This window comes from Mytilus galloprovincialis, chromosome 1, assembly GCF_965363235.1.
Source record: "Mytilus galloprovincialis chromosome 1, xbMytGall1.hap1.1, whole genome shotgun sequence".
Taxonomy (NCBI): domain Eukaryota; kingdom Metazoa; phylum Mollusca; class Bivalvia; order Mytilida; family Mytilidae; genus Mytilus; species Mytilus galloprovincialis.
Window position 1 is genome coordinate 94,575,099 of NC_134838.1, and position 27,408 is coordinate 94,602,506.

A 27,408-nucleotide genomic window follows, 5' to 3' on the forward strand; every position below is an offset into this window, starting at 1 on the left:
TCTCGTCGTTGCAAATTTTATTTATGTACGTTTAATATTATCGTCCGCTCATATTGGACGATGGCTGAAGAATATAGACACTCACTGACTGACGCAAATGCTGATTCAGAAAGTGCAGGTGAAACGCCAACGGGTGATTTTCTCGTGAAAAAAATGGCGAGGACAACAAAAGACGCTTCTTCAAAGAAAAAGAAACGTGTGTCAAAGACGGCTGAACTTGAGAATAAGTTAAACAGTATGGAAGACAGGTTTGATAAGAAATTGGATATGTTATTTGCTGTTATGAACAAGTCATGTGCTACTATAGGTAGTTCGACTGTTGCACAGGTTTCTCAATCTGGTGGTTTAGCCACGCAGAGAGAACAAAGTTCGGATAACGTCCCAAGTACAGGGGAGCGTAGACCGGTAATTTCTTTGAATGCAAATCTTGATGAGGACTTGGGAAGTCCTAGAATCATCAGAAATATTGATTTTGACAATAGGTCAGAAATTTCTCTTCATATAGACAGTCGTGAAAAGGCTGATTTACTTGGTTTATGTTCATCAGAGGATGAATATTCTCGTGGCCTCAGTAGTCCTGTTTATTCTCAGGCTGGCAATAAATCTAGAAATGTTGAAAGATTTAGTCAATATCTACAAACTCAACCTACTATTAGTAACAATGTTGAAAGTCAGTCAAATCAGAGACAAACAAGTAACATTGATAATAATAACAATAAAACTGTAGACAAGCAGTCAGATAATTTAAATTTATTGTCTAAACTTTTCAAGGAAGATATTCCTTCAGAATCTTCTGATAATTCTGGTGGCTTGATCATTGATGAGGCACAAGTTAGAATTCTAGAACGTTCCTGGAGAACTAAAAATCCAGAGAAACTTACAGCTTATAAAGATGAATACCGTAGTTGTTTTCCGGTTAATGATAAATCTAAAAGCTTTTTGCAAGTACCCAGTTTGGATGATTTATTAGAACCAATGATAAGAACTGTTCATGGTACAAATAGTGTTAAGTCATGGGACAAACATAAGCAGTTGGTTACTCAACCTTTAAAACAGATAGAGAATCTAGCCTATCAAGGGCAGGTGGCTTCACGTATGGGTATTATATCAGTGTTGTATATGCAACAAACATTAGGAACCTTATTAGAGAGGGTTGAAAATGAAAATGTTAGTGATGAAACTTGTCAAATGGTGAAGGACTTGTTTGCAATTTCGACAAAGTCTCTTGATCAGGTAGGACGCACAGGTGCGTTTAACCATATGATACGCAGGAAGGCTGCAGCTACTGAGTCTGGTTTAAATAACTTGAAAGATATACAGGCTAAAGTTTTGTATTTACCTCTTTCGAATGAAGGTGTATTTGGTAAAGGTTTGGAAGACAAACTTGAGAAACGTAAAGAACAACGTGAGCAACTAGACGATCTGTTACCAGAGTATAAAAACAATAATAAGAGAAAGTTTGAATCTACTCAGGTGCGTCAAGATTGGCAAAATAAAGCTCCTAGATATAGTTCTAACAATAGTTCTACTCATGTTAATTATAACAATGCTAATTCAGCTGATAAACGTTCAGGTTTTAGTTATAATAAATCTTCTGTGAGATCTGCTCCTAGGAAGTTCCAGAAAGACAATAAAGCTGATGACTTTGGGAAAAAAGACAAAGAAAAGAAAGCAGGTGGCAACTGGAATTCTTTTCGGATCCCAAAGAAAAACAGTAGCTGACTCAGAGTTAAAGGTAATAATTTATCAGAATCAGGCCGAGATACCAGTTGGGGGTCGTCTAAGATTTTTTCGAGACAATTGGGAAAAAATAACAGACGATCAATGGGTCTTGTCAGTAATAGCAGAGGGTTACAAACTAGAGTTTCTAGAAATGCCATTTTGGACAGGCATACGGAAAACCTCTGTGTCTTTAAAAGACTCGGATATTTTAATCCAAGAAATAAATACTCTTATAGAAAAAGATGCTATAGAACCTGTTCGCCAGCAAGATGCAGCAACAGGTTTCTACAGTACGTTTTTTCTAGTCCCCAAAAAGAACGGGACAATGAGACCAGTAATAAATCTCAGACCCCTCAACAGGTATCTCAAGAAAATACATTTCAAAATGGACACTCTCACAAAAGTATTAAATTTAGTAAAAATAGGAGACTGGGCCATTTCTCTGGATCTAAGCGATGCTTATTTACACATCCCAATTTTTCAGAAGCATCGCAAGTTTCTCAGATTTTCGGTCCAGAACCGGTGTTATCAGTGGAAAGTTCTTTGTTTCGGACCAACTTCGGCTCCGAGAGTCTTTACAAAAATGGTTTCCGTAGTAGCGGCTTTTTTGAGAACTCAAAATGTAAGACTAGTAGTATATCTAGACGATTGGCTAGTAGTCAATCAAAGCAAGAATCAATTATATCAAGATCGAAAGAAATGTCTCGATCTCCTAAATTCACTAGGTTTTCTCATCAACAGAGAAAAATCAAGTCTAGTGCCAACTCAAAACTTGATATACTTAGGGGGGCAGTTTCATTTGGACAAGGGACTTGTTTGCCCAACTCAGGAAAGAATAGACAAATTGAATATGGCAATACTAATTCTTTCATCAGGGAATGCAGTGTCAGCATTTCACTTCCTACAATTACTAGGCATAATGGCATCTTGCATAGAGTTAATTCCGAATGCACGCTTGTTCATGAGACCGGTTCAACTACATCTCCTCTCATTTTGGAGACCAAGTTGTCAGGATCTTTCCATAAAGATCCCAGTTACACCACATCTGAAATCACATCTCAGTTGGTGGAAAGATTCAGCAAACACGCTGAGAGGCCAATATTTTCAACTGGCTCAAACCTCTGTAACCATAACGACAGATGCTTCGAAAACCGGGTATGGGGGTTTTATGAACAATCAAATTTTTCAAGGGGAATGGTCAGAAATGCAGAGCAAGAAACATATAAATTCCCTAGAATTGGAAGCAGTGTTTTTAACGCTGAAACACTTCCTAAATCAGTTGAAAGGTCAATATGTTCTGATAAGATCGGACAATACCACAGTGGTCCAATATATAAACAAACAAGGGGGGACGAAATCGCCCACTCTTTGCTACCAAACATGGGATTTATGGAATCTTGCAATTCAAAACAATATTCGAATGAAGGCTGCTCATATAACAGGAAAATTGAACATTTTAGCAGACCAACTCAGTCGAACCAAAATTCAACATACAGAATGGTCTCTGAACAAACTTGTGGTTCAGAATCTATTTCAAATTTGGGGAACCCCTCTCATAGATTTATTTGCCTCAATAGACAATCGGCAGACAGAAATTTTTTGTTCATGGATCCCACATCAGAAAGCCTTAGCTCTGGATGCTTTGACAATTTCATGGGAGAGAATGTACGCCTATGCTTATCCCCCAATTTGTCTGATCCCAAAAGTCTTGCAATATATGAGGCAGTACCAGTGTCAGATTTTGTTGATAGCTCCCCAATGGCCACGGAGACATTGGTACCCAGAGCTGCTTCAATTATTGATAGCAGTCCCCATCAGGATACCAGTAATTCCGGAATTGTTATGTCAACCGAAAACTCGGATTTATCATCCCAATCCACAAGTTTTCAAGCTGACTGCATGGCTTCTATCAACGAACGGTTTACAACAGAAGGCTTTTCTAAAGGGGTTAGAGAGTTACTCTCCGCCTCATGGCGAAAAGGTACTCAAAAAGATTACTGCTCAAAATTCAGAAGGTTCAATAGCTGGTGTAGTACAAGGGAAATTGATCCCTATAAAATATCTTTAAGTCAGATAGCTGATTTTTTATCATATTTATTTGATAGTGGTTTGCAATACAGAACAATTGCAGGGTATCGCTCAATGTTGTCCACGGTATTACCTCCAATAGATAATTTCCAAATTGGACAACATCCTAAAATAATTAGATTGATTAAAGGTGTTTTCAATACAAGACCTCCAGTTGCAAAACTATTACCTGAATGGGATTTGCACGTAGTATTAAGAATGTTAGAAAATAGTCCTTTTGACAATGTTGAACAAATGACTTTAAAAGATTTGACTTTAAAAACTGTATTCTTAACTGCCATTACTACTTTCAGGAGATGTAGCGATCTGCAGGCACTAAGAACGGATGAAGGCTCCATGAGAATACAGACTAAAGGAATTACGTTTATAAGACATGGCCTAGCCAAACAGGATAGGGAGAAACATTTTGGAGCAAAAATTTTCGTACCTACATACACTGAGAATACCTCTTTAGATCCACGGAAAAGTCTGTTACAATATTTAGATAAAACAAAACCGTTGCGTAAAAAATTACAACAGGACCAAAGAGGGAAATTATTTTTAGCTTTATGTGAACCTCACAAACCAGTTACCTCTCAGACAATTTCACATTGGATTGTTCAAATTATTAAACAGGCTTATTCTGATTTTGAATATCCAGGGAAAGGGAAAATACATGCGCATTCTACAAGAGCTATTGGCCCAACTTGGGCATTCTTTAAAGGAGCATCTATCAATTCGATCTTAGAATCTGCAGATTGGAGTTCAGAATCTACTTTTAGTAGATTTTATTTGCGTGAATTAGATGTAAATGTGTTACAGAAAATAGACTAAGTTGATATTTTCGGCGAGTTGCACAGTATGTTTTTGTTATTCATTAAAATGTTAGTGGTGGAAGCATTTTAAATGGTGGAAGTATTTTATATGTTTTTAAATATGAACATGAACTACATTTCAACTTATGATGAAGTTTGAAATGACAAAGAATCACAGAGAAGTTTTGCTGTTATTAGATGTGTACATGTGTTGTAGAAAGTCTCTTCAGGTGAGATAATTTATTTATAACACTCCTCCTAAGGTTCAGACTGCTTTGAAATCAGTAGTAATCCTTATGTATATTCCTTGACTGGTAAGTAAAAATATATATGATATAAAATTGAGAATTTGTTATCAAGTTCTAATTTTATGAATTATTTTTACTTACCAGTCAAGGCTCCCACCACCTCCCCAGTTATAAATAATTTTCGGTAAAAGGGAATATTTTGTTCCCGCCGATAAACTGAGGAGGCATTCACCCGGATGATCAATGTTAGATAGATGTTTGAAATCATCCAGGTGTTGCGAGTTATGAGAACGTTGTAAGGGAGATAATCCTTATGTATATTCCTTGACTGGTAAGTAAAAATAATTCATAAAATTAGAACTTGATAACAAATTCTCAATTTTGAAGAAAAGATTTTAAAAGCGGTGTTCTGAATGATCCATATAATGAAAATAATCTGGAAGCATATCAAGGGGTGAATATTTACCTTGGGTTTTTGTGGCTTCACGAATAGTTTCAAAGTTTACATCGTAAATCTTTTGCTTCTGTAAATTGTGTCCATCTTGTTCGTTTGAAGACAAAGTGCTATTTGAAACACTTTGGCGGGAAGTTTTCCAATGGCCAAAAATGAAGGGTCTTAAAACTTCAAACCAATGAGAACTAACAAAACAAGACACACCCTCGGTATTAAAACTACTCATAAAATTTGTTTGACCACAGCCTGGTTGAACAATAAACTTAAGATCTCAAATCGAGCATAAAAAGGTCTGATAATACATTTGATATGAAAAATGACATGTAAAGATCTTTTTAATATAATTATCCTTCAGCAATGGAAAACTAACGGAGTTTCCCTTTAATCATGGATACTGGTTGATACTAGTACTGATACTAGGCATATCTTATTTTAGTGAGGCAAAATAATTGAGCCGTGCAAAGCGAGGCGAACATTTTTTTTGGAGGGTATGAAATGAATGGTGCAAAATCCTGCATTCTAGGCATTTTTAGAGAGTTTGATAATGTTTTGAATTTGTACACTTTTTATATAAATTTTTCATATTTTAAGACTTTTACTAACACCAAATTTTTAACAACTTTATTTAAATTTATATGTAAGATAATCATCCAAATATCACTGATTTGAGTCTGCTGCCAGAACATAAAACAAACATCGATTCAGTAGAGTTTGCCACATTTTTCTATGGCCGGTTCAGTCAAATCGTTTCAGAATCGTGATTTGGTCTGCTGATATCCTTATCGCGATGAACATGGAGCATGGCAAGACCGCACAATCTCTCGTCACTCATGTATGCTCTTTTCCAAGTTTTCAGTCGTTTCAGGGCAGTCTGTGTTTCTAAAGGTAGCACATTATCATCAACACAATGATCAATGTCTTCTTCCAAGTCCTTCTCCATCGGCAATTCGGTAGCAGCTTTTGTTTGCAAAAGGGAATTAAGCTTTCCTGTAAGCACCATCATACAGTCGCAGTTACAAAATATTAAACTCGCTTTTATGCTGACAAAGAGTAGACAAACAAGGGATAGAATGAGATAACATACATGTATATGAATCTATTTATAGAGTAAGTATATATGATATGGGTACAGGGGAATTGGAATGGAGTTTTTGACGTTTACATGTAGTTCCGTAATTTCAAATTATTTCTTGAAATAGTTGGTGGTATTTTAGTTCCAGAATCTGTAAATTTAGGGGTTAGGGGTTGGAGGTGTCCGATTCCGAAACCCCGAATATAAAGAAACGAAATTCCGTAGTCCCGAATATGTAAAGACAAAATCCTGTGTTAAAGGTTCTACCATTCCTCAATAATATCAAATTGGAATATGGGATATTTTTTTCAATTTTTAAGGTTTAAGAAACATAGGTAAAAACTAATCCATGCATTCATGTTTCATATTATTTATATTTTATTTATCTGTAAAGAGAAAGATTAAAGTTCGTGAAATGAATACGCAGATAGGACTGCCCCTTGCGATGCCCAGTACTTGATTTGTCAAAAGTTGGTGAAACGGAGAAATGAATACGCAGACAGGACTGCCCCCTTCCGAAGACCAGTACTTGATTTGTCAGTCTACTTATCGTTTTTGGATTGTTCTAATGAAGTTATATGCAATACTCAGACTCTGTTCACAAAAAAAAACTAGTTTACTAGAATTATTCCTTCTTTACCTTCAGTGTCGCTTTTCCTTTTTCTGCAAGAGCCTGTTTTTAACTGAAGATCCATGATGATTATCGTTACTAGGTTAAAGTGTAATCGAGAAACATCACCCGTTGAGATGCTGAGTTATATCCAGAAAGAATAGTTTAAAAGGAATGATGACAAGTTATAGCAATTAAGGTTGAGACAGAACAACAAATGACTTTTATATTTATATATATGTATAAAAAAAATAATCAGTGTCGAAATTTTAGTGAGGCAATTGCCTCACTTGCCTCAAGGGTAGTTACGGCCTTGCCTCTACGCTCCACATGATTGTGATCTCTGCAACATCCCCCATCCAATCTGGTTTGTTTCTGTACAAAATCTCACTATCTGATGTATTAACAAACATTTATTCTTATCCCGACATTATACCAGTATATAGTTAGAGTATCATCTTAGTCTCTTTTTACTCCACTGGGGTTGACCCTGTACTAGTATATTTCGTCAACAAGTATTCCTTTGTGCTGTCATTTAGTCGCATTATAATCTATCAATTCTACCTTGTCCATTTAGTGTCTTAACAGCATACATCCCTTTGACTTGTTCCTGTTTAGTCTGTGTCTCCATCTATCATCTAACCTTGTAGAGTCCCATTAAAATCCATTCTTTGTCATGTCCCTGTTTGGTTTAGTATCTACCTCAATTGTTCGTACCTTTTTATAAAAGACTCCAGGTGTTAATTACAAAATTCCTGCCTTACTTGGTAGCCATGTGCTTACTTTTAAAAATTCTGGAGGTAACAGCTTTATCTTCTGCCTAGTAAACAAGACTTCAGGGCCATTTATAGCAGCCTATGTTAATTTCTGTGTCATTTGGTCTCTTGTGAAGAGTTGTCTCATTGGCAATCATACCACAACTTCTTTTTAATATTGAAAATAGGAATTAGCTGCTTCTCCAATAAGCATTCATCATTTATGAGTAAGAACAGGCTGATTAGCTTACAAAGTCTAAAAATAATGTGTCTAGGTAGGGTAACATGTTTTTCTATGAACTTTTACCTTAATAATTAGAATGTTAAAAATCATGCATACAGCATCCATCTTGCACAAAGCAGGGTTTATAACCATCTCACTAAGCTACCTACATGCTCTTGTCCAGATATGCAGGCATAATTTTGGTACTAGATGTTAAGCACCATAAAAGTTTGGTATTGCGTCTGTACTCTTAAAAACTTATATTCCTGTGTACCTTTGTATGATCTCATTATCCCTCACCCCTATATTTATCTTTTTCTCAAGCATGGTTTTGAAACTAGCATCTGAATATCATAACTCTTTATTGTCTCTGTAAACTTATTCTATTTCTACATTCTAAATGTGTCCCATTTCATTACCAATGACTTTTGTATATATTCATATTGTATTCCATTGAGAGAAAGCAACTGTTTAATTAATGCCTACTGCAAGACCTTTTAAAATAATGCTGGATTCAAACTTGTATGCAATATGCAACTACTGTACTCATCACATAATAATATACAAAATGTCAGCTTAACTGATAGAAAGGCAATAAATGTTTACAAAGTTTTCTAAATTTTAAGGGCTTTAATAAGATCAAAAGTAGTTCAAATAGAAATGAAACTCAAATGTTATCTGAAACAACTTATTTTATAGGTCCAATTTTCCTGGAATTCCTTTCATTCATAGATTTAAAATAAGGTCTTGTGTGACCTTTGAAAGTCACCACTGACCTTAAGAATAGCCAAAGTTCAACAATAACTTATCACTTTTTCCTTTCACAATATGTTTAGTGTGGTACTGTACACCATGGAATAAGGACGTATATTAGATGTTAGTTATACGTCCTTGACTGGAAATAGCATTGGGGAAAAAATTACAAGACACAACCATAAACCATAAAAAGAAAGATAGTAACAACAGACGAGGACAATTAAAATAACAGTACCATTCTGACTGTAGTTATCTCAGCACTATTTCATAATATTCTGCTTAAGGTGGTACCCAACACCTTCACTATAATTAATGTGGCTTGTTAATTTTCATAAAGTTTTGACAAAGTATTTACTTTGACTCTTTGACAAAAATATAAAATTAAAAAAAAAATTAACCAACCGTTTTATCAGAAAAATTACACTGGTTATAATATAGCAGTTAGACAAACACTTCTTTTGATCAATGAGAAGCTTGATATTCCCTTAACAACACAATGTAATTAAAACGTTTCGCTGATTTTACAGAGTTATCTCCCTGTAGGGTTAGGTACCACCTTAAAAACCATTAAGGTTTATGACCCCTTCTGTAGCCATTTTTGTAAGACCTTTTCAAACTTCAATTGTATCAAAACTACAGATATAATGAATAATACAGATAGGTCATTTTGTACATATTTCAAGGGGAAACTTGATGCAAAGCTTTATTTTTTACTGTTTCATTGCATTTAATAGAAAAAGAGGACTTTGTGGCAAATAATTCAAGATTTTTATAGAAAATCCACAGCCTTTAATACAGAGATTTTTGTTATAAAATTTGAAACATAAATTACTCACATGATTTTCTATGATGTACTAGTGTTTATTTTTTACAAAAAGTTCTAAGCAACCTGTAAATTCCAAAACACCTTGTGCTGAGTCACTAAAGTTGAGCACACCCTAAAAGGTGTACTTGATTTGGTCCATATTAATATTTGTTTTAACCAATAACTACATTAATAAACTTGTTTTATGGAAATCAATGCTAGCACTGCATGCAATACCTAATCCTATATCTATCAGTCATCAAATTGCCAAATATGAGAGTACAAGGATAAAGGCTGTGGATTTTCTATATAATTTCCATATGTTAAGCATCGAATCAACACAAGGGTACATAATCCTTAAGTGAATTAAGAGCAGTTTGGTAAGGTTTTTTTTCATGCAGCAGGCAAGAAACACAGAAATTATAGAGTGGAAGCCAAGTATGATGAAGTTTATGTTTACAGCCATCACTTAAGGAAACTGGCTTGTCATGTATTGGATTTTTTGTCAGATTTTCGGAATCCTCTGGTTTTATCCATTTGAATGCCTTGAAAAAATTTGCCAGGTGACCCCCAATTTTCTTTTTGTAAATCTTTTACATGTATAATGATAAGCCATCTGTAAAAGTCTTATAAAATTTTTATTATTTTTTAATAGTTTTTGTGAACTAACTTGTCAATGATAAAGCTATGAAAAGTCAAGAGAGAATATTTTCCCGCCAAAATTTCAATGGCTCATATTTTGAAAACAAGCACGGTGACCTATATATTTTTTTGGCTCTTTGGATTCCTTTTTAATGCCCTATCAATATAAACGTGTGTTTTGAAAAGTTAATTACTCTGAAACTGAGAAGCGAACTTCCTTAAAATGCATCCTATCCATAAATAATATAATAGTTTGCAATTTGTAAGAATTTTGAGGAACTTCAATTCAGTTTTAATCATAATTTCAATTAAATTGCATTCAAGAGGTATGTGAGAAACTGGGCTTCAACATGAATTCTTTTGGAATTGTTTTTGGTCAACTCTGATTTTCGATGTGTTTGTTCCGTTAATTTTAATTTTTATTGTTTTCATATTCATGCCCAATTTTTAAGATTTAAAACATTGAGTATATCTGTGAAAGTGAAAGTAGAACATTTATATCCCTTGCAAAGCAGTAACCATTTCCCCCTCAACATTTATTTTACCAAATTGCTACATTTCAACTACAATTATCTAAAACAAAAATAAATTCATATGAATACATTTTATTATGGTTCATTAGCCTTTGACAGTTTTATGATACAAATGCTATTTCTAGCTTCTTTAATTCTCCACCATCTGCCCATTTTATGTTCTTGTCCTACACCAGCTACTAAAAAACTGCCATCTTTAGAAAACTGGAGTGAGTTCACAAATCCTGTCTGTAAAGAAGAGAAGATTCACATATTTTAACATATAATCAATTAAAATATCACAGTCTTTAACTCTCAGCATTTTACTTGAAACTGAGCAGTAAAATAAAATAAGATGTGTGTTTAAATACTATTTCAAAAGCAATTTTTTCAGTCTTATCTTGGATATTTGAAAGCTAGTCTGGTAAACATATTCATTATTCGATTGAATAGAAAAAGAAGTGGACTTTTGACAAGTGTTAAACTTTATGTCATTGTTTCATCTATAATACTAAAATAAAGAGGTCCAATTTGTCAGCCGTCATCACGTAAAACCGACGAATCAAAGAATTCAACTTTATATATAACTAATATAGTACAAAGGTGTAGATTAAAAATTACACCACTCCAGGCCCTTTTGTTTTCCACGTAATTAACATTGCCAATAATTACGAAGTTCCGGGTCGAGTCCGATACCGATACCAATAGTATATTCACCTGTTACCTATTACCTTATCTGTACGTTCCGCATCTGACAGGCGCACCACCAAACGGTGTATTCAGGATTAATATGCTATATACACGGGTCATAATCACAGGGTTGACACTACTAAATTGTCAGATTGTTGCCTATTGTAGTATTTTAATCAGTAAGACTTTCTAAGATAACAATACAAATACTTAAAATCTGTGACTAAAAATAAGGCGTATAGGTACAGTTTTCAATTTGTTAGCGGGCATGACGTAAAACAGCGAATCAAAGAATTCAACTTTATTTATAACTAATATAGGACAATGCTGTTGATTAAAAAATACTCCATTCCAGGACCTTTTGTTTTCCAAAAAATTAATATTACCAATAATTGATAAGTTCCAGTTCGACGGGTTCAAACAGAAAGATTTGAAAGCAGAGAAAACTGTATCCTATAATCGGCATGACTTTATCAGATGACACTACTAATACTAAAATAGTTATTTACTTTAGTTCAGTCACGGACCCGCAATACCACGGGTGTGTTCTAGTTTCATTTAAAATCCATACCTTTTCTAAATTTCTTTCATTTCAAATATTTGTATCATTTGTATGTTGTCTAAAAATAAAGTAAATATCTGTAGATTGTCGCATTTTCAATTAATTCTCTGACACACTAAATATAGAAGAATTACATTCTTAGGACTGACTGAACATCTTTATAATGTACTTACCACAGGCAAACTAAAAATGGGTTTTAATGATTTAAAGTCATCACCACACTTCCAAAATCTTATCATTCCATCTTTTGAACCTAGAAAGGAAAAGGAATCGGAATAATAATATAATATATTTTGGATTAATAGAAATGTTCCTTTCTTCATTTAATTAAATTGTTCTAATTTGTGAACCCTTCTTAGAGAGAAAAGGGATACACAGTGAACACCATGAGTAAATTGGTATAAACTTTGTCCTTAAGATATTTGAAGTTTCTAGATCTTGACAGATTCTCTTTCTTTGGTTTTTACAAATGAGCAAGTAATAAATGTGATATATTGCTCTTACATTACTAACAATCAATTGCTAATTTGCTATGTTCATGATGTCATTCTAAAAATGTCAATTTGAAGTAACTATGTATCGTCTGCATAATAAAATATGACTGTAACTAATTTTTACTAATGCTGAAATAAATATGTGCAGGATTGAATGCTTTGTTTTTTTCTGCAATTATAAGTATCTATCAAATTAATTGCCTTATAAAAATGATATTTAACTATTATTTCTATTTACCTGTAGCTATTAAATCTGTATGTTGTAAAGATGCCACTGCTGATATCCAGAATTCAGACTTTTCCTCGCTGTTCCCTGAATGAGCATTTCTGACTAAAACCATTGGCTTCTTCTTCATAACTCCCCATAATGCTATGGAACTAGAAAAGTAATGCAAGGTCAGAACTATTCAAACTTGAGAGTTTCTTAATTCTAAAAATGCCACTGATATTTTTCTTGTTTTAATTTATTTCAAACAATGAGGACATGTGTGTGGTTTCATGTACTTGAAATGTCATTGAGTTCAATATAATTTAATAATCTATATCATTTCATAAAATTCATTGTCATCACAATTGTTACATAAATGAACGAAAGACTTGTCAAATTACTTTTTTTTATAATATTTTTTGTTCCCTAGACTTATCACTAGATTGACACCCCCCCCCCCCCCCCCCCCAAAAAAAAGATAAAAATAAAATAAATAAAAAAATTATCAATTTATAAACATGTCTAGCCAGCATCAATATTAAGCAGTAAAATACAAATTTCCGTAAACAACTACAGTATCTAATACAAAACCAAATGTATACTTACTTATCATCACCTCCTGACACAAAGTTTGTCTCATTGATCAAGGATACACAGTCTATGGAACCCCTACAAAATCAAGTCACAATTCTAAAATCTCAGATAAATCAATTTATTATATATTTGAGTAATGTTTTAAGACTGCATAATTAATATATCATCCTTACTAAGTAAATTTATTGATTGATAACCATTAAATGTCCAGTGGCTAGAATTACTAACTCTTTTAGGATTCATTAATGAATATGTCCTGCTTTGTTCTAGACCACAATTTCTAGGTCAAGCTCTTACTACCAAAGTCATAGAGTTGAGAAATAAAATAATAATAAAGATGAGAGTTTTTAGTGCTTGTAGTTTAAATTTTGTAACTTTTCATTGAAATCTATGAGATGGTGTAGAATTAAATATCGATAGTAAACATGGACTTACAAATGTAGTTAAATATATACATAAACTTCAATACTATTCTAAACAGAGAGTTATATTAATTTTAGCCATTAAAATTCAGCCTTCAATTTTAATTTATATGAGGATTATCATTTTTCCTGCTAAAAGATAGACTGGCAGCCATGATATAGAGCAGAAAGTAGTGTTAAGCACAATCAACCAATCAATCAATGTATATACTAATGCATTCCCCTTAGCTTGCACATGTCCATGCATGACAAGGAATAATTCTACCCTTATTTCAGATAAAAAATTAACATATCAATACCATGACTACCCTTAGTTTTAAATGCTCACTTTTCAACTCAAATATAGAAATAAGCTTACATATGACCATGAAAGACTAGTTGTGATTCTTCAATAATTTTCCAGATTCTAAGACTTGCATCCCTGCCCCCTGCTGTAATGGCTCGCTCCCTTGTTAGACTATCTATAGATGTTATAGCATCTTCATGTCCATATCTGAAGAATAAAGAAAATTTTCATTAGCATGTTTAGCATATTATTCATTAGGCATTTTCAATTTTTCTGTTTTAACTTATTACCTTAATATGTTTATTACAACTGTATCAATCTCATTTTTTTTCAAAGAATCAACAATAAAAACAATCTGGTATTAAGTATATTTCAAATTTTAAGAAAAGCATCTTTCTTTAAACTCAATGGCAAATAATTATACTGTCAGAACTTGATAGTATAAGTTGTGTTTTGGGGATTTATCAATAAAATAAGGCCCCTGATCTCCTTTTTTATTTGATATTTCAGAAGAATTTATTGAAAGCAATTCTCTCATTGAATTTTAACCAATTCTAATTGTTTAATTTTCCCTCGATGGATAACCCATATATAATAACATTTTCATTAATTTCAATTTATTTTATAATTTAGATGCTCAAAATTATGTCAAAATTCAACTTTTATGCCCCATTTATGGGCATTATATTTTCTGGTCTGTGCATCTGTGCGTCCGTACGTCCATCCGTTCATTTGTTCGTTCGTTCGTCTGTCCAGCTTCAGGTTAAAGTTTTTGGTCAAGGTAGTTTTTGATGAAGTTGAAGTCCAATCAACTTGAAACTTAGTACACATGTTCCTTATGATATGATCTTTCTGATTTTAATGCCAAATTAGAGATTTTACCCCAATTTTCACGGTCCACTGAACATAGAAAATGATGGTGCGGATGGGGGCATACGTGTACTTAGGACACATTCTTGTAATAATTAAATCAGTGTTTTTATTGAACAGATTGAAATATAATATTGATATTGAAAAAAATACAACAGCACAAGCAGTTTTGTGAGTTGAAACATGCATTTCATTCATTTAGATATTACTTTTTTACTTCAGTAAATTAATCAATGAGTGATGGATTTATGTTAGAAGAAAGTTAAAGTGAATAAAATACACAGAGAACAATAGCTATTGTATTTATTCAACTAGACAATAGACTCTGACAAAATTTTAAAAAGATTGATCAATAGAAGATGACACTGTTCAAAAGTGTGTGTCATTTGGTCATGTTGGTTTGCCAAATTAAAAAAAATAATAATAGATACGTGACTCAAAGTTTTTAAATTGAAATCTGAAAGTATGTTGACCTGAAGTGTTAGAAAAATCTATCCACTAACAAATATTTACCATAGCTATCTTAAAAATGATTTAAATATTAAACTACATACAATGTTTCTACATATGTCATCTCATCTAAGTTCCATATCTTTACAGCACGGTCATGTGAAGCACTGAACAACTGATGTGATCCTTTTCTAAAAGCTAGTCCCTGTAACATAAAAAAGGGGGAAAAAGATGACTGATGTGTTCCTTTTCTTTAATTCTATCCAATGTAACAAAAAAAACATTGAAAATAATATGTTCCTTTTCTTAAGCTAGCCCCTGTAAAACAAAAAGAATAACTTATGTGTTCCTTTTCTGAAGGCCAATCCCTTTAACAAATACAATAATTTAATATTTTGTTTATTATGCCACTTTTTTCCTAATCTTTAATTATTTGTTTGAAAACAAAATCCTGTTATGTTGTTCTTTACTGCTTTAGTACTAGTGCATGGTCCAAGTCCTGTTTACTCTAATCACTAATCTTTTCCACCAGAAGTCACTACTGTCATGACTATACACAGCCATTATCTTACTCATGATAGGATTAGTACAATAGTCAGTTATAACTCATATAGAATTAGTTTAATACCTGTTCTCTTTTTCAGATTTGTCATCAACTTATTAACAGAAAACATCACAACAGACAATTCAGCTCTAAATGTTGTGTTGCTGAAGGCATAGTAATTGCTTGGTCACGTTTAAGGGGAAAAAATATTTGAACATGTGATATGTTATTTAAAGCACACTCTTGAACAAAAGAGATGTTTTCAGCCAGGTGGACACATAAGGAAGGAATGACCATTAGAGTGTTACATATATATTATATATACAAGTATTTTTTCTACCACTATAACTTACAGATACTGTGTTTCTATGACCTCTAAATACTTTTATTTTTTCCATTGTTTCTGGGTTTCGAATATGGATTTCTTTGTTGGCATCACCTGAGGCCTGAAAAAACATATAAAATATACGGTTAGGTCTAAATGTTCAACCTAGAGTTGATTGCATTTACATCATTTGGACTCTGTTGGATAATTCTTGGCAATCAACATCTCCTTATTTTTAAAGATAAGATAGACTGAATGATAATGTTGCTAACCTGTACATATCTTTAGTTTAGTTTAAACATATTTTATTTGCAAAAGTAGCGAAAGGGATTGGACTCAAGTTATACATTAGTGACGTCCTCTCACATTTAGTGCCATGAAGAAATATTAAAATATACTTTAACAGGTAAGTGATTGTGCTTTCTATCACTTCTTGTGACTTTGTGAATGAAATACATCCTACCAAGTATTTTCCATCTGATGATATTGCCAATGACATGACATGTGCTGAATGACCTTCACCTCCATTCTTTTTAGCTCCATATACTGTATAAACTTTCCGACATGTCTGGGTATCCCCTTAAAAATAAACCAATTTACAAATAAATTTAAAATGGAAGCAAAGCCTTTTTCTTTCATTTTATCAGTTACAGCTTTTGAAATCAAAAATAATACAAATATCATATTAACAAAAATTCTAATAATTTATAAACTTTACAGGAGGCTGTCAGAGCAACAGCAAACCAGATTTTCTACAATTATTTGTGTCCTGGCATTTTTCACCATTACAAAACCATAACTCTTGAACGTTATTAGTGACAAACATTAATATTGAACCTGACCTCCATTTTGTCATCAGTAACATATTAAAATATGAAAAGCTTTGGTTGAATAATTCATCAGTAAATGCAGGGACACTGTTTGGCTGCAATTCACCCACCCACCGTACAACCCCAAATCAATGACCAATTTTTCCTTTGCAAATCAGGTTTAAAATTTAAAGAAGTGAAATTTTGACCTCATGAATCAAATTAAAATTTTTTTTTTAATTCTAAAGTGGTTTTTTTTAACTTTTAAAATCTTCATGTATTGATAATTGTATGCTTAATTCTATAAATATTGTTTACTTTAAGCAGTCTTAAGTGATCTATAAATGTGCCTCAAAAAACAGATATAAATTACTGAATGACAATGTTCTTTTAACACTGTTTCATCATCCTAGCTTACATTTTATAATTGTACAGTCCTTAGAACCACTGTAAATATGTTTACTATCTGAGGAAATAATGATGCATGTCACTGAAAGTTGATGTCCTCGTAACACTGTGATGTCTTCAATTGTTGGAGGTATATACTAAAAGATAAATTATAAGATGTATTGCATGTCTCAACATTATTGGTATTGGTATCAATTTTATTATACGGAAAAAAATGTGTACTGTGTGATTACATTTACTATTTCCATCTTTCTTTTCTTTAGATGATTGTTTAAAAATAACACCATGTTGTCATCTCCATACACAAATTGATAAGACTTTTATTTGCTTATGGTCCAGTGGCAAATGTTTCATGCATAATAATCAGGATAAGAATATATTCAACTATAAATCTGTGTTTACATAACAATAGCTCCATGAAACTAGAGAATAAAGACCCCCAAAACAACCTTCAACATTCATTTTCTGCAGCATGATCCTAATATTTTTTCCTGAACTTTTTTAAAGATGAGAATCATATCAATTTGGGTGGAAATCTGATTCTTCCAAATTGATGTACCACAGATGAATAGCACAATTGGAAACTATAATATCCTATCAAACAAAATGTAAAAACAAAAGGTCAACTTATAATAACTAGCTACTTACATCATCAGCAACCTGTTTATGTAATCGTCCTGTTTGTTCTAGCTACAGAATGAAAATAAAATATTCATTGAAATGTAAGAATGCACAGTAATATTTATACAATCTTTATGAACTGATGGCATGGCAGTAGCCTTATTACGTGTATTTTTTTAAAATTATTAATTCAGTGAAAATTTATAACAAAAACAAAAACAGTTTTGTATCCCTAATATATAAATTAAATTAACTAAATTTCTATTGAATGTATTGTTATTTGTTTAAAAATGACTTATAAATAATTTTGATAAAGACTCAAATTGTGATTAAAGGGAGACAATTGAACTAATTATACCATACAAAATGTTAAAAAAATAAATGAAACTGACACTTTTCCAATAAACACAGTCTAACTATAAATACTCAAAGTGTTCATAAAAAGTTGGTTGTTTTTTAAAACTTTAGTGTTTTGACAGCTAAATAATACATACTATATCCTGTTTTAATCTGTGCGATACTATATCTCTGTGAATTTCTTCATCTTCAAGATTGTCAGCTTCTACAAGAAGAAAGATATGATTGGATAGAGAAGTTTATATCTGTATAGATCTCTATGCACTGTAAACACATTTTTTTGTCTTAGTACATATATTCATTTTGATAAAATTTAGGAAATTGTTCATAAGCCTTGATTAATGAAAATTAGTTTTAATCATGCATTTAGGATATATTTCTTGGCACCATGAAGCAGTTTAAGTACCAAGCCACTTTGATAAAATTGAGAATGGAAATGGGGAATGTGCCAAAGAGATAACAATCCGACCATAGAAAAATACAACAGCAGAAGGTCACCAACAGGTCTTCAATGTAGCGAGAAATTCCCACACCCGGAGGCGTCCTTCAGCTGGCCCCTAAACAAATATATACTAGTTCAGTGATAATGAACGCCATACTAATTTCCAAATTGTACACAAGAAACTAAAATTAAAATAATACAAGACTAACAAAGGCCAGAGGCTCCTGACTTGGGACAGGCGCAAAAATGCGGCGGGGTTAAACATATTTGTGAGATCTCAACCCTCCCCTATACCTCTAGCCAATGTAGAAAAGTAAACGCATAACAATACGCACATTAAAATTCAGTTCAAGAGAAGTCCCAGTCTGATGTCAGAAGATGTAACCAAAGAAAATAAACAAAATGACAATAATACATAAATAAGAACAGACTAAGCTACTAGCAGTTAATTGACATGCCAGCTCCAGACTTCAATTAAACTGACTGAAAGATTATGATTTCATCATATGAACATCAGGCACAATCCTTCCCGTTAGGGGTTTAGTATCATACCATCATAACATAACCCGTGTCATGCCAACAACTGGTTTTTGAATAAATGTGTTTAGTTCCGATGCAAAGACCCTATAAGTGAATCAATATTAACGCCAAAATATGCAATCTTTAATGACCTGACAACAGTATCGTAACTATATCCCTTCTTAATAAGTCTATTCAAAGGTTTTGTTAGTTTTTCAGGTGAATACTGACACCTTTGTGCTTTATAAAGAATATTTCCATAAAAAATTGGATGTGAAATACTTGAACGTATAAGAAGTCTGCATGTTCAGCTATATTTACGAATGATATCCTTATACCGATGATAAAATTTAGTAAATGTTTTGACTAGTTTTTGATATCGAAAACCCTGGTGTAATAATTTGTTTTCTTTACAATTATTTGATCATTATTGATATTCATTAAATTTTAATTACAAAGTTGCTTTATATATAATAGTTCAAGAAAAAATACAAAAATGTTTTTTCAATGAAGTGTTTTCTTATTCAAGAATAATAACCCTAAAACTAAAATGGAACTTTTTTGTTCTGTGACTTTTTGCATGTGCATTTTTTTCCTTTGACTGTCTGTCCTACATTCAAATAGGTAATGTCTTTAGTGAATTAATATTCATAGAAAATAAATCTACATTTTCCATCTTCATGTATAATGTGTTTTATTATAAAAAGGAAATAAATATCAAAACACTTTTTTAAGTCCACAATAATGTGGTGAAATTGCGTTAATCTTGTTAATGGAGTATTTTATGCTTTTTCTCTAAAGTAGTCAACTGATTTCAGCAATTCAAGATTTTACAGCTCTTCTACAAAAGCATGCAAAGCAAACCTTTGATCAACTTGTTTGCTATGTTTGCTCAGATGTTTGCAAACAATAGGTAGGTGGAGTTTCAGTCTGTTTTATATATACTGGGATTTGATTGGACAATAAAAATTGACATGAAATAAAGTTAATGTTTATTGTCCAATCAAATTCCAGTATATAGTAAACAGACTGAAAAAGACTACCTACCTGTTGTTTACAAACATCCAAGCAAACATAGCAAGCAAATTGATCAAAGGTTTGCTATGCATGCATTTATAGAAGAGCTGTAAGAGAATGAAAGAACAGAGAAAATGGTCTGGTGGCAAAGAGAACAGGTAAACACCAATAAACATTCTATTGAACCAGGAATTACCCACTAGAGAAAAAGAAGTTAAAACACTCTTTCCAAATTAAAATTCTGTGGGTCAGAAATTTTATTTACCGTATTTCTTAATATCAAGAATTCTCTCATTAATATAATTATTAGAATATATGTTGTCCTACTATTTAAATGTTTGACAATGAAAAGGAAATTGTAAGTTAAAAATAAACTGTAATGGGAAATCCGTATCATACGCATGGTTAACCCCTTTTAGAATTAAGTAAGCTATAATCTGAGTTTAATTGAATATTTTTGAAAAATTATTTGGTTATCTAAATGGTTATCTAAAAAAAAAAAATGTTTGTTACATGAAACTACATGTAGATATCCAAGATAGCTTTGATATATAAATTGTATTATGTTCATCTTATAGTACTTCAGAAACAAAACTATCCATTCAAACTTAAAATCTACCAATGACCCATTAAAATGAAGTTATGGCCTGACAAATTCTACCATTTTTAAGTCCGGGCCTTATATACTTTGCTATGTTTTATCAGTGTTTCTCATTGTTGAAGGCTGTTAGGTAACTTGTGGATAAAAACCTCTGCATCAATTGGTATCTACTGGAACATTGTTGTATTAAAAATCGTTCCTAATATTATTTTTGTTAAATTGCTAGACATTTAGACTGTATAATCATTCTAATTCTATATAGATATAAGAAGATGTGGTGTGAGTGCCAATGAGACAACTCTCCATCCAAATAACAATTTATCAATGTAAACCATTATAGGTCAATGTACGGCCTTCAACACAGAGCCTTGGCTCACACCGAACAACAAGCTATAAAGGGCCCCAAAATATATACCATGTATACAATGGCTTCCAAAACGGTAATATTTTCCAATAATGAGCTCCAAAATCGATCCCCTGTCCTGCTTTTGTATGGCTCAGACAGACGACTAATGTTGATTTGCATAATTCAGAAAAAAATACTTGGCAATCCTTTTGACTAAGACTATTAACTTAAGACACACACTTTTCCTAACATACATGTAGAAGAGATATGTGAATACAGGATTTCATTATAACTATATATACCTTCAGCTTGTATCTGAGACAAGTACTGTTTGGCTAATCTAAGTTTCTTCTCTTGTGCTGTCTCTATGTCCTCCTCTGAAGATGAATAAGTCTTTTTTCCTTCAATATCACTAAAATGAATGCAAAAAGTTTGTTATATAAACACTGATTTATTTTTATTTAATGTCATTTCTAAAGTAGAATAATAACAGGAGTCTTCAAGAAATTGAAACACATATAAAAATAAATGAATCTTTCAATTCAGATTTTTTTTTTATATACAATGTAGACTGGTCAATACAAGCAGGTCAAAGAGCAATTCAGTTAAATACTTTTCAATACAGGTTATGTGAAGATTTATTGAGTTGTTTCAGTAATAACATATGCAAAATCTGCTAGTTAGGTCTCTGCATATTTTGTTTACTATCAAAATCATATTTCAAATATCTCGATTTTAACATGTTGAAATAGTTAATATTGTCATTTTATTCTATCAAAAGTATGCAATATCGTAATCACCATGCGCGTATTCCTATAGGTATAAAAACAGTCCTTATCAATAATACTCTTCTATGTGCCAATATCATTAACTATGCAAAAAGACAAAAAGTTTAATTTAGACCCCTTACCTATCAACCATTGTTTTTCTAGAATATTATTAATAGTGAGACAACCATGAAAACTTCAAACCATCAGTATTGACCAGAAGGGTAAATACCCGTAAAAACAGCCCAAATAAATAATGTAAATATATATCAGATCTAAACCATAACAACCACCTAGGTGGTTTTAAATATAAAACATTTCTGACATATTCTGATGTTTGGTCTATATTTTCCATTGTGTCACATTCAAGATAAAGGTTTAATTACTATCTAAATACTAAACAGGGTTTCCCCTGGGTCAATTATTTTTTTCGCCACCTCTTTTGCCAAAACAATATATTTTTCGCCACTTTATCATTTTATTCGCCAAGTAACATGAATATATTTTTCGTTTAAAATTTACCATTTTTTCTACACCCCCTCCCTTAAATAAGATGATTTTGCCCCATTGTGTCTATGAGTATTCTCTCTAACTTTTTTTAGAGTCTTACATTTTTTTAAATGAATAAACACGAAACATTTACTTTAAAACAACAGATTTTTTTTTAACTTAAAAGGGAAAAATATTCATTGTATTTTAAACAACTTTTCTAAATGAGGGGGCCACTATACTTTTAATAATAAAGAAGATATAAGTACTGGAATATAACAAAATTCATCGACATGTTTGATCATATAATACCAGTATAGTTCGTTGGGAAAGTTTCTTTAAAAGAAAAATACTGATGTCCCCTTTTGTACTAAGAATAGGTTTTTAAAAATAAAACAAAAGCTGTTTTATCACATGAAATTGATCCCTCATTTCATGTGAAGTCATTTAATTGAAGAGTTACTCTCATTTGAGGGGTTGTTCCCAACCTTTTAGATAGATTTTCCATTCTCAATTTTATTATTCATTATAACAACAGTTTTCCTTTCTTGACCATTGTAAATGAAAAAGAAGTTGAGACGTTAAACTATGCTTGAAACATGTGTGTCACTCAAATGACTTTAAAGAAGTCTCCCTAATCAATTACCTATATTAAAGTCAAAGGATAATTAAAGTTTTAAATCAGAGAACTTTCTTGCATTTGAACACTTTTCGTCACAACAACAGCTTTCTTTTCTAAACTATCTTTAAAAGGAGAGGAGACGTCAAAAGTTTGCTTCAAACACGTGCGTCGCAAAGTGGTAAATAAATTCTTTATGTGACATTTAGCGGAAGCCATTTAACCATATCATTTTGTCAAACAATTCAATCAACACCTTTTTTAATTAGTCCTTTGTTGTCGATAGCTATAAAATGCAATCAGCTGATTATTGATTTTCTGTCCAAATCTTAATTAGGTAAAGGTGAATTCTAAGTATTGTCTGATCGAGTTAAGTACGAGAAACTCGAAAAAAGTAAACAAACAAGATGGAGGAAAATAAATTGTGATATATATTTCTTTCGCCAGTCTTTCTATCACCACAATTATTATTTTTTTTGCAAATTGCGAAAATGGCGACCGCCAGCAAAAACCCTGATACTAAAATAGGATTTAGTTTATTGAATATTTTTAACATACGTCAATTATGAATTCACTATAAATGAGTATCTACATGTAAGTTACAGGATCAGCTTACACTTCAGTAGCACCTGAGATCACCCCTAGTTTTTGGTGGGGTTTGTGTTGCTTATTCTTTAGTTTTCTATGTTATGTCATGTGTACTATTGTTTGTCTGTTTGTCTTTTTTATTTTTAACCATGGTGTGTCAGTTTATTTTTGATTTATGTGTTTGACTGTCCCTCTTTTACAATGGCCCTCATATATTTTGCACCTCTTAAGCATATTCATAACATATCTTAGTTCCATTTAAATTGCACATACACATGTATTGCAGTTCTAATATACTGTCCTTAAGTTCCATTAAACTGTTTCACAAATTCTTGACATACCTTTCAATATCTGAATCACTGTCAAGTTCCTCTCCAAGAAATCTCTTTTTTGGTTTTCTCGCATCCGATTTATTTTGTGAATCATTGAACTTCTGTTTCTGAAATAAAAAATTGTTCACTTAAGCATCATTTAAAACAGTAAACAAGATATGTGTGACACAAAATATCTTGATCCTTAGATTGTGTCAAAAATGTCCTGCATCCACTAGCACATTTCCATATTCAGTGAACAGCAAAAATCTGTGTAAATATAAAAAGAAAATGTTGTATGAATACCAACGAGACAACTCTCCGCAAGTGACCAAATGACACAGAAATTAACAACTATAGCCTATTAATTTGTAGGTTACTGTATGGCCTCCAACAATGAAAAAAGCCCATACTGCAGTCAGCTATAAAAGGTCCTGAAATCACAAATGTAAAACAATTCAAATGAGAAGACTAACAGCCTAATCAATGTAAAAAAAAATGAAAGAAAACAAATACAAAATGTATGTAATACAGCATTTATTTGTCATATATTTTTAAAATGATCAGGTGTACTGAGTATCAAGTTGATGTGATCATGGCAGTCATGATTACTTCATTATAACTACATTGAAACACAATCCCATTTCCATGTTGAGCATGTTGAATGAACTGATAAATAGTGGCCAAAACTGTATTTGTCATATATTCAACTTCAAACCTGACACTGGACCAATGCACTGACAGACTAAGAGGATGGATGGATGCAATAAGAAATGGATTGATGTTTTTTGCCATGTTGACCTTTTTGAGATCTTGTCTTACTGATCATTTTTTATTCTTTTTGTTTATCTACACACATCTATTATATGTTTTAAACATTATCTGCAAAACCAATTTAACTTTAATGAGCAATAACTGAAATAAGGAGTACCGGTAGACTGTCAATTTATGTCGTCAGACTTCTTAGTGAAGCTTGTCTTGCTAATCATTATCAACAAATAATATTTCATTCAATACTTGTTGATTGCAAGCTAGGTTATGACATTGATAAAAAAACAAAAAACCCAGAGCATGTGCAAAACCAGCGGCGGAACTGTAGTTCTTTTGTCAAAAAATAACATAAGGACCTTAAAGCTGTACAGCTAGACTGCAAAACATGAAGGATAAGTGAATTATAAGAACCATGACATTTGTTTTTAATATTTTCCATGCATTTCCATTTGAAACTGATTTTTTTTTGTGATTTCAATTTAATGACTAGTCTTGTCAATGAAATAAGGTTTCAATGAATTTTCATCTACCCATTCAGGTCTGAGTTGTGGTATCAGAAAAATTACTACCAGAATGCATGACAACTGATGAATCTGAGATCCTTATGTTTCCAGTGGTTGATTCTATTATGTTTTTGATATGGATGGTAAAGACTATTTTCATTCGATGTGTTTGCAATTGTCATTTACTAGTTTATGTGCTTGAAGATCATTATTCACCAAGTTTCCTGAGATTGATAAATAGCTACGGGGATCAGTTTTTTTCTTGTTGGTGACATGACATTCAGACAATTAAATTTCATTTTTTTATGTAGACATATCCTCAATCCTACAAAATCTGCCAATTTTATCCTGAAATAAAATTAATAACATATTTTATCGTAAAATAACTTTATTGATATAAGTTTTGTTCTTCTGTGTTCTTAGCAGCCACAGGCAAATTAACAATGAAAGACCAGTTCAGGTTTTCTGATTGTTCTTATCTAAAGTCATCTTCACTATCCATTTCATCATCTGAATCGCTTTCTCGGTTGTAATAGTATTTGTTGGCTCCATTGAAGGGTTCAATTGCCGATTGTGTGCCAGGGATGGCTCCATGAACAAATTAAGTAGGCCACGTGTAGATAGCTGCTTTGGTTTGTTTATAATTTTGGAAACCAGTACCGGAAATTGGCAGCAGGTACATGTACATAGTTATCAAAGGTACCAGGATTATAATTTAATACGCCAGACTGATGACCGATGTAAACACGTTTTTATGTATGTACTGGAAGATTCCTCCATTATTTGGAGCACCCATCTAGAGCTGCTAAGGTACAGTGGAATCCGTGTAAACTCCCTTTCGGGATTAATGGAGATGTGTCGCTAACGTATTTACAACAATATTTACAAGGACAATTCCTACCCATACACAATGGGAGTGCTAGGACACATTATGGTGGAGGAAACCGAAGTACTTGGAGAGAATCACCAGGACACTCTGTGGGAACAGACAAACCGAAGAGATATCAGCAGATCGATCTCCAGGTCAAAGTAAGGGGTAATTTTTACCAACCGAGGCCCCCAAAGTACCCATTTTCCAGTCTGGGTACCAGAAATGTGTGCGAGAGGGGGAAAATCACCCTTCTGGTGTACTGATTTTTTTAAGCATTTTCAGTATTGGAAACAGTTGCGGTACATCTAATAACCAATTGAAAAGTGCCGAAATATGCACTGCAACGGTAATTTAACATCGGTCATATGGACTGACACTAGCCTTCAAAACACAGGCACTTGTTTCTGTCGATGTGGGGTTTTTGTACTGGTGTGGATAGTAAACCCCACATTGACAGAAACAAGTGCCTGTGCTTCAAAATACTGGTCCGAGCCTGATTTTGACGAACAGGAGTTACAGGACAGACGATTTTCGCGAATTCTGGTCTCAAATAAAACTCAGGTGTTTCAGCTGTTTGTTTATTTTACCAGCTTCTGTGGCAAGGAAAGAAAATGTTCATCAAAAAACTATAAAGGTTTTTAACTTTTTGAAACATAAAATGGTTGCAACACTTACTATCTAGGTGCTGCCAAATAACAAAGAGAAAATTTATGGTGTAAACACAGCCATGGCCATGGGCAAAGTGTATAATTACAAAACCCTGCATTGCCTTATTCAGCTTTTCAGGACAATTATTCGGTCTCTCCAATGGCAATGACAATGTGAGGGACTTTTTCAAAACAATGGTCAATATTAATGTTACCTTGTTTTGTGATTTTTCTGGCTTTCTTTTCCTGTTCTTGATGAAAAATGACATTGTAACGATTGATTTCCACTGCTGTATCTGTTTCTCTTCTTCTCGCACGTGTTATTAATTTTATAAACACATTTCCAGCTTACACCTTTCATATAAATTTACGACATTTGAAACGCGTATGTGAGTTTGATTTTTCTAGTAATAATATTTGAGCAATCGTAACTACTCGGCCATTCTCGCTACGCAGTACAATAGCTATTTCTTCGTGCAACCAGAAAGGCCGAGTTGTTCCGATTGAATATTTGAGAAGTCAATAACGGGTTGAAAGATCCGCACCCAGCACGTTCAACCATGGACGTACAACTAAGAGGGGGGAGGAGGGGGCAA

At 32.6% G+C, this 27,408-nt stretch overlaps 1 protein-coding gene and 1 long non-coding RNA gene across 2 annotated transcripts in view; both read right to left on the minus strand.

The window, feature by feature from the left end:
• The window catches only part of LOC143045499 (uncharacterized), a 31,049-nt gene extending 25,544 nt beyond the window's left edge, over nt 1–5,505 (minus strand). The window contains exon 1 of the long non-coding RNA XR_012968960.1: nt 5,319–5,505. This is a non-coding gene — a long non-coding RNA (uncharacterized LOC143045499). The remainder of the gene's footprint in view (nt 1–5,318) is intronic.
• Nucleotides 5,506–10,758: 5,253 nt separating this feature from the next.
• Nucleotides 10,759–27,187, minus strand: LOC143045507 (U3 small nucleolar RNA-interacting protein 2-like). The gene is made up of 14 exons (XM_076218066.1): nt 27,028–27,187; nt 24,051–24,148; nt 21,549–21,658; nt 18,459–18,526; nt 17,992–18,033; nt 17,354–17,480; nt 16,590–16,705; nt 16,155–16,247; nt 15,362–15,462; nt 14,010–14,144; nt 13,242–13,304; nt 12,666–12,805; nt 12,107–12,186; nt 10,759–10,930 (listed from the first exon to the last, which is right to left on the minus strand). Exons 1-14 carry the CDS (start codon nt 27,079–27,081, stop codon nt 10,778–10,780), a joined length of 1,380 nt encoding a protein of 459 aa, XP_076074181.1. The 5' UTR covers nt 27,082–27,187; the 3' UTR covers nt 10,759–10,777.
• Between the last annotated feature and the right edge of the window lie 221 nt (nt 27,188–27,408).

Coding starts and splice junctions, on each gene's coding strand:
- LOC143045507 (XM_076218066.1), bottom strand. CDS start 27,081: ATGTCATTTTTCATCAAGAACAGGAAAAGAAAGCCAGAAAAATCACAA. Junction 24,149..27,027: donor CAGAAAAATCACAAAACAAG/GTAACATTAATA, acceptor TTTTTATTTCAG/AAACAGAAGTTCAATGATTC. Junction 13,305..14,009: donor CTAGTCTTTCATGGTCATAT/GTAAGCTTATTT, acceptor TTGATTTTGTAG/GGGTTCCATAGACTGTGTAT.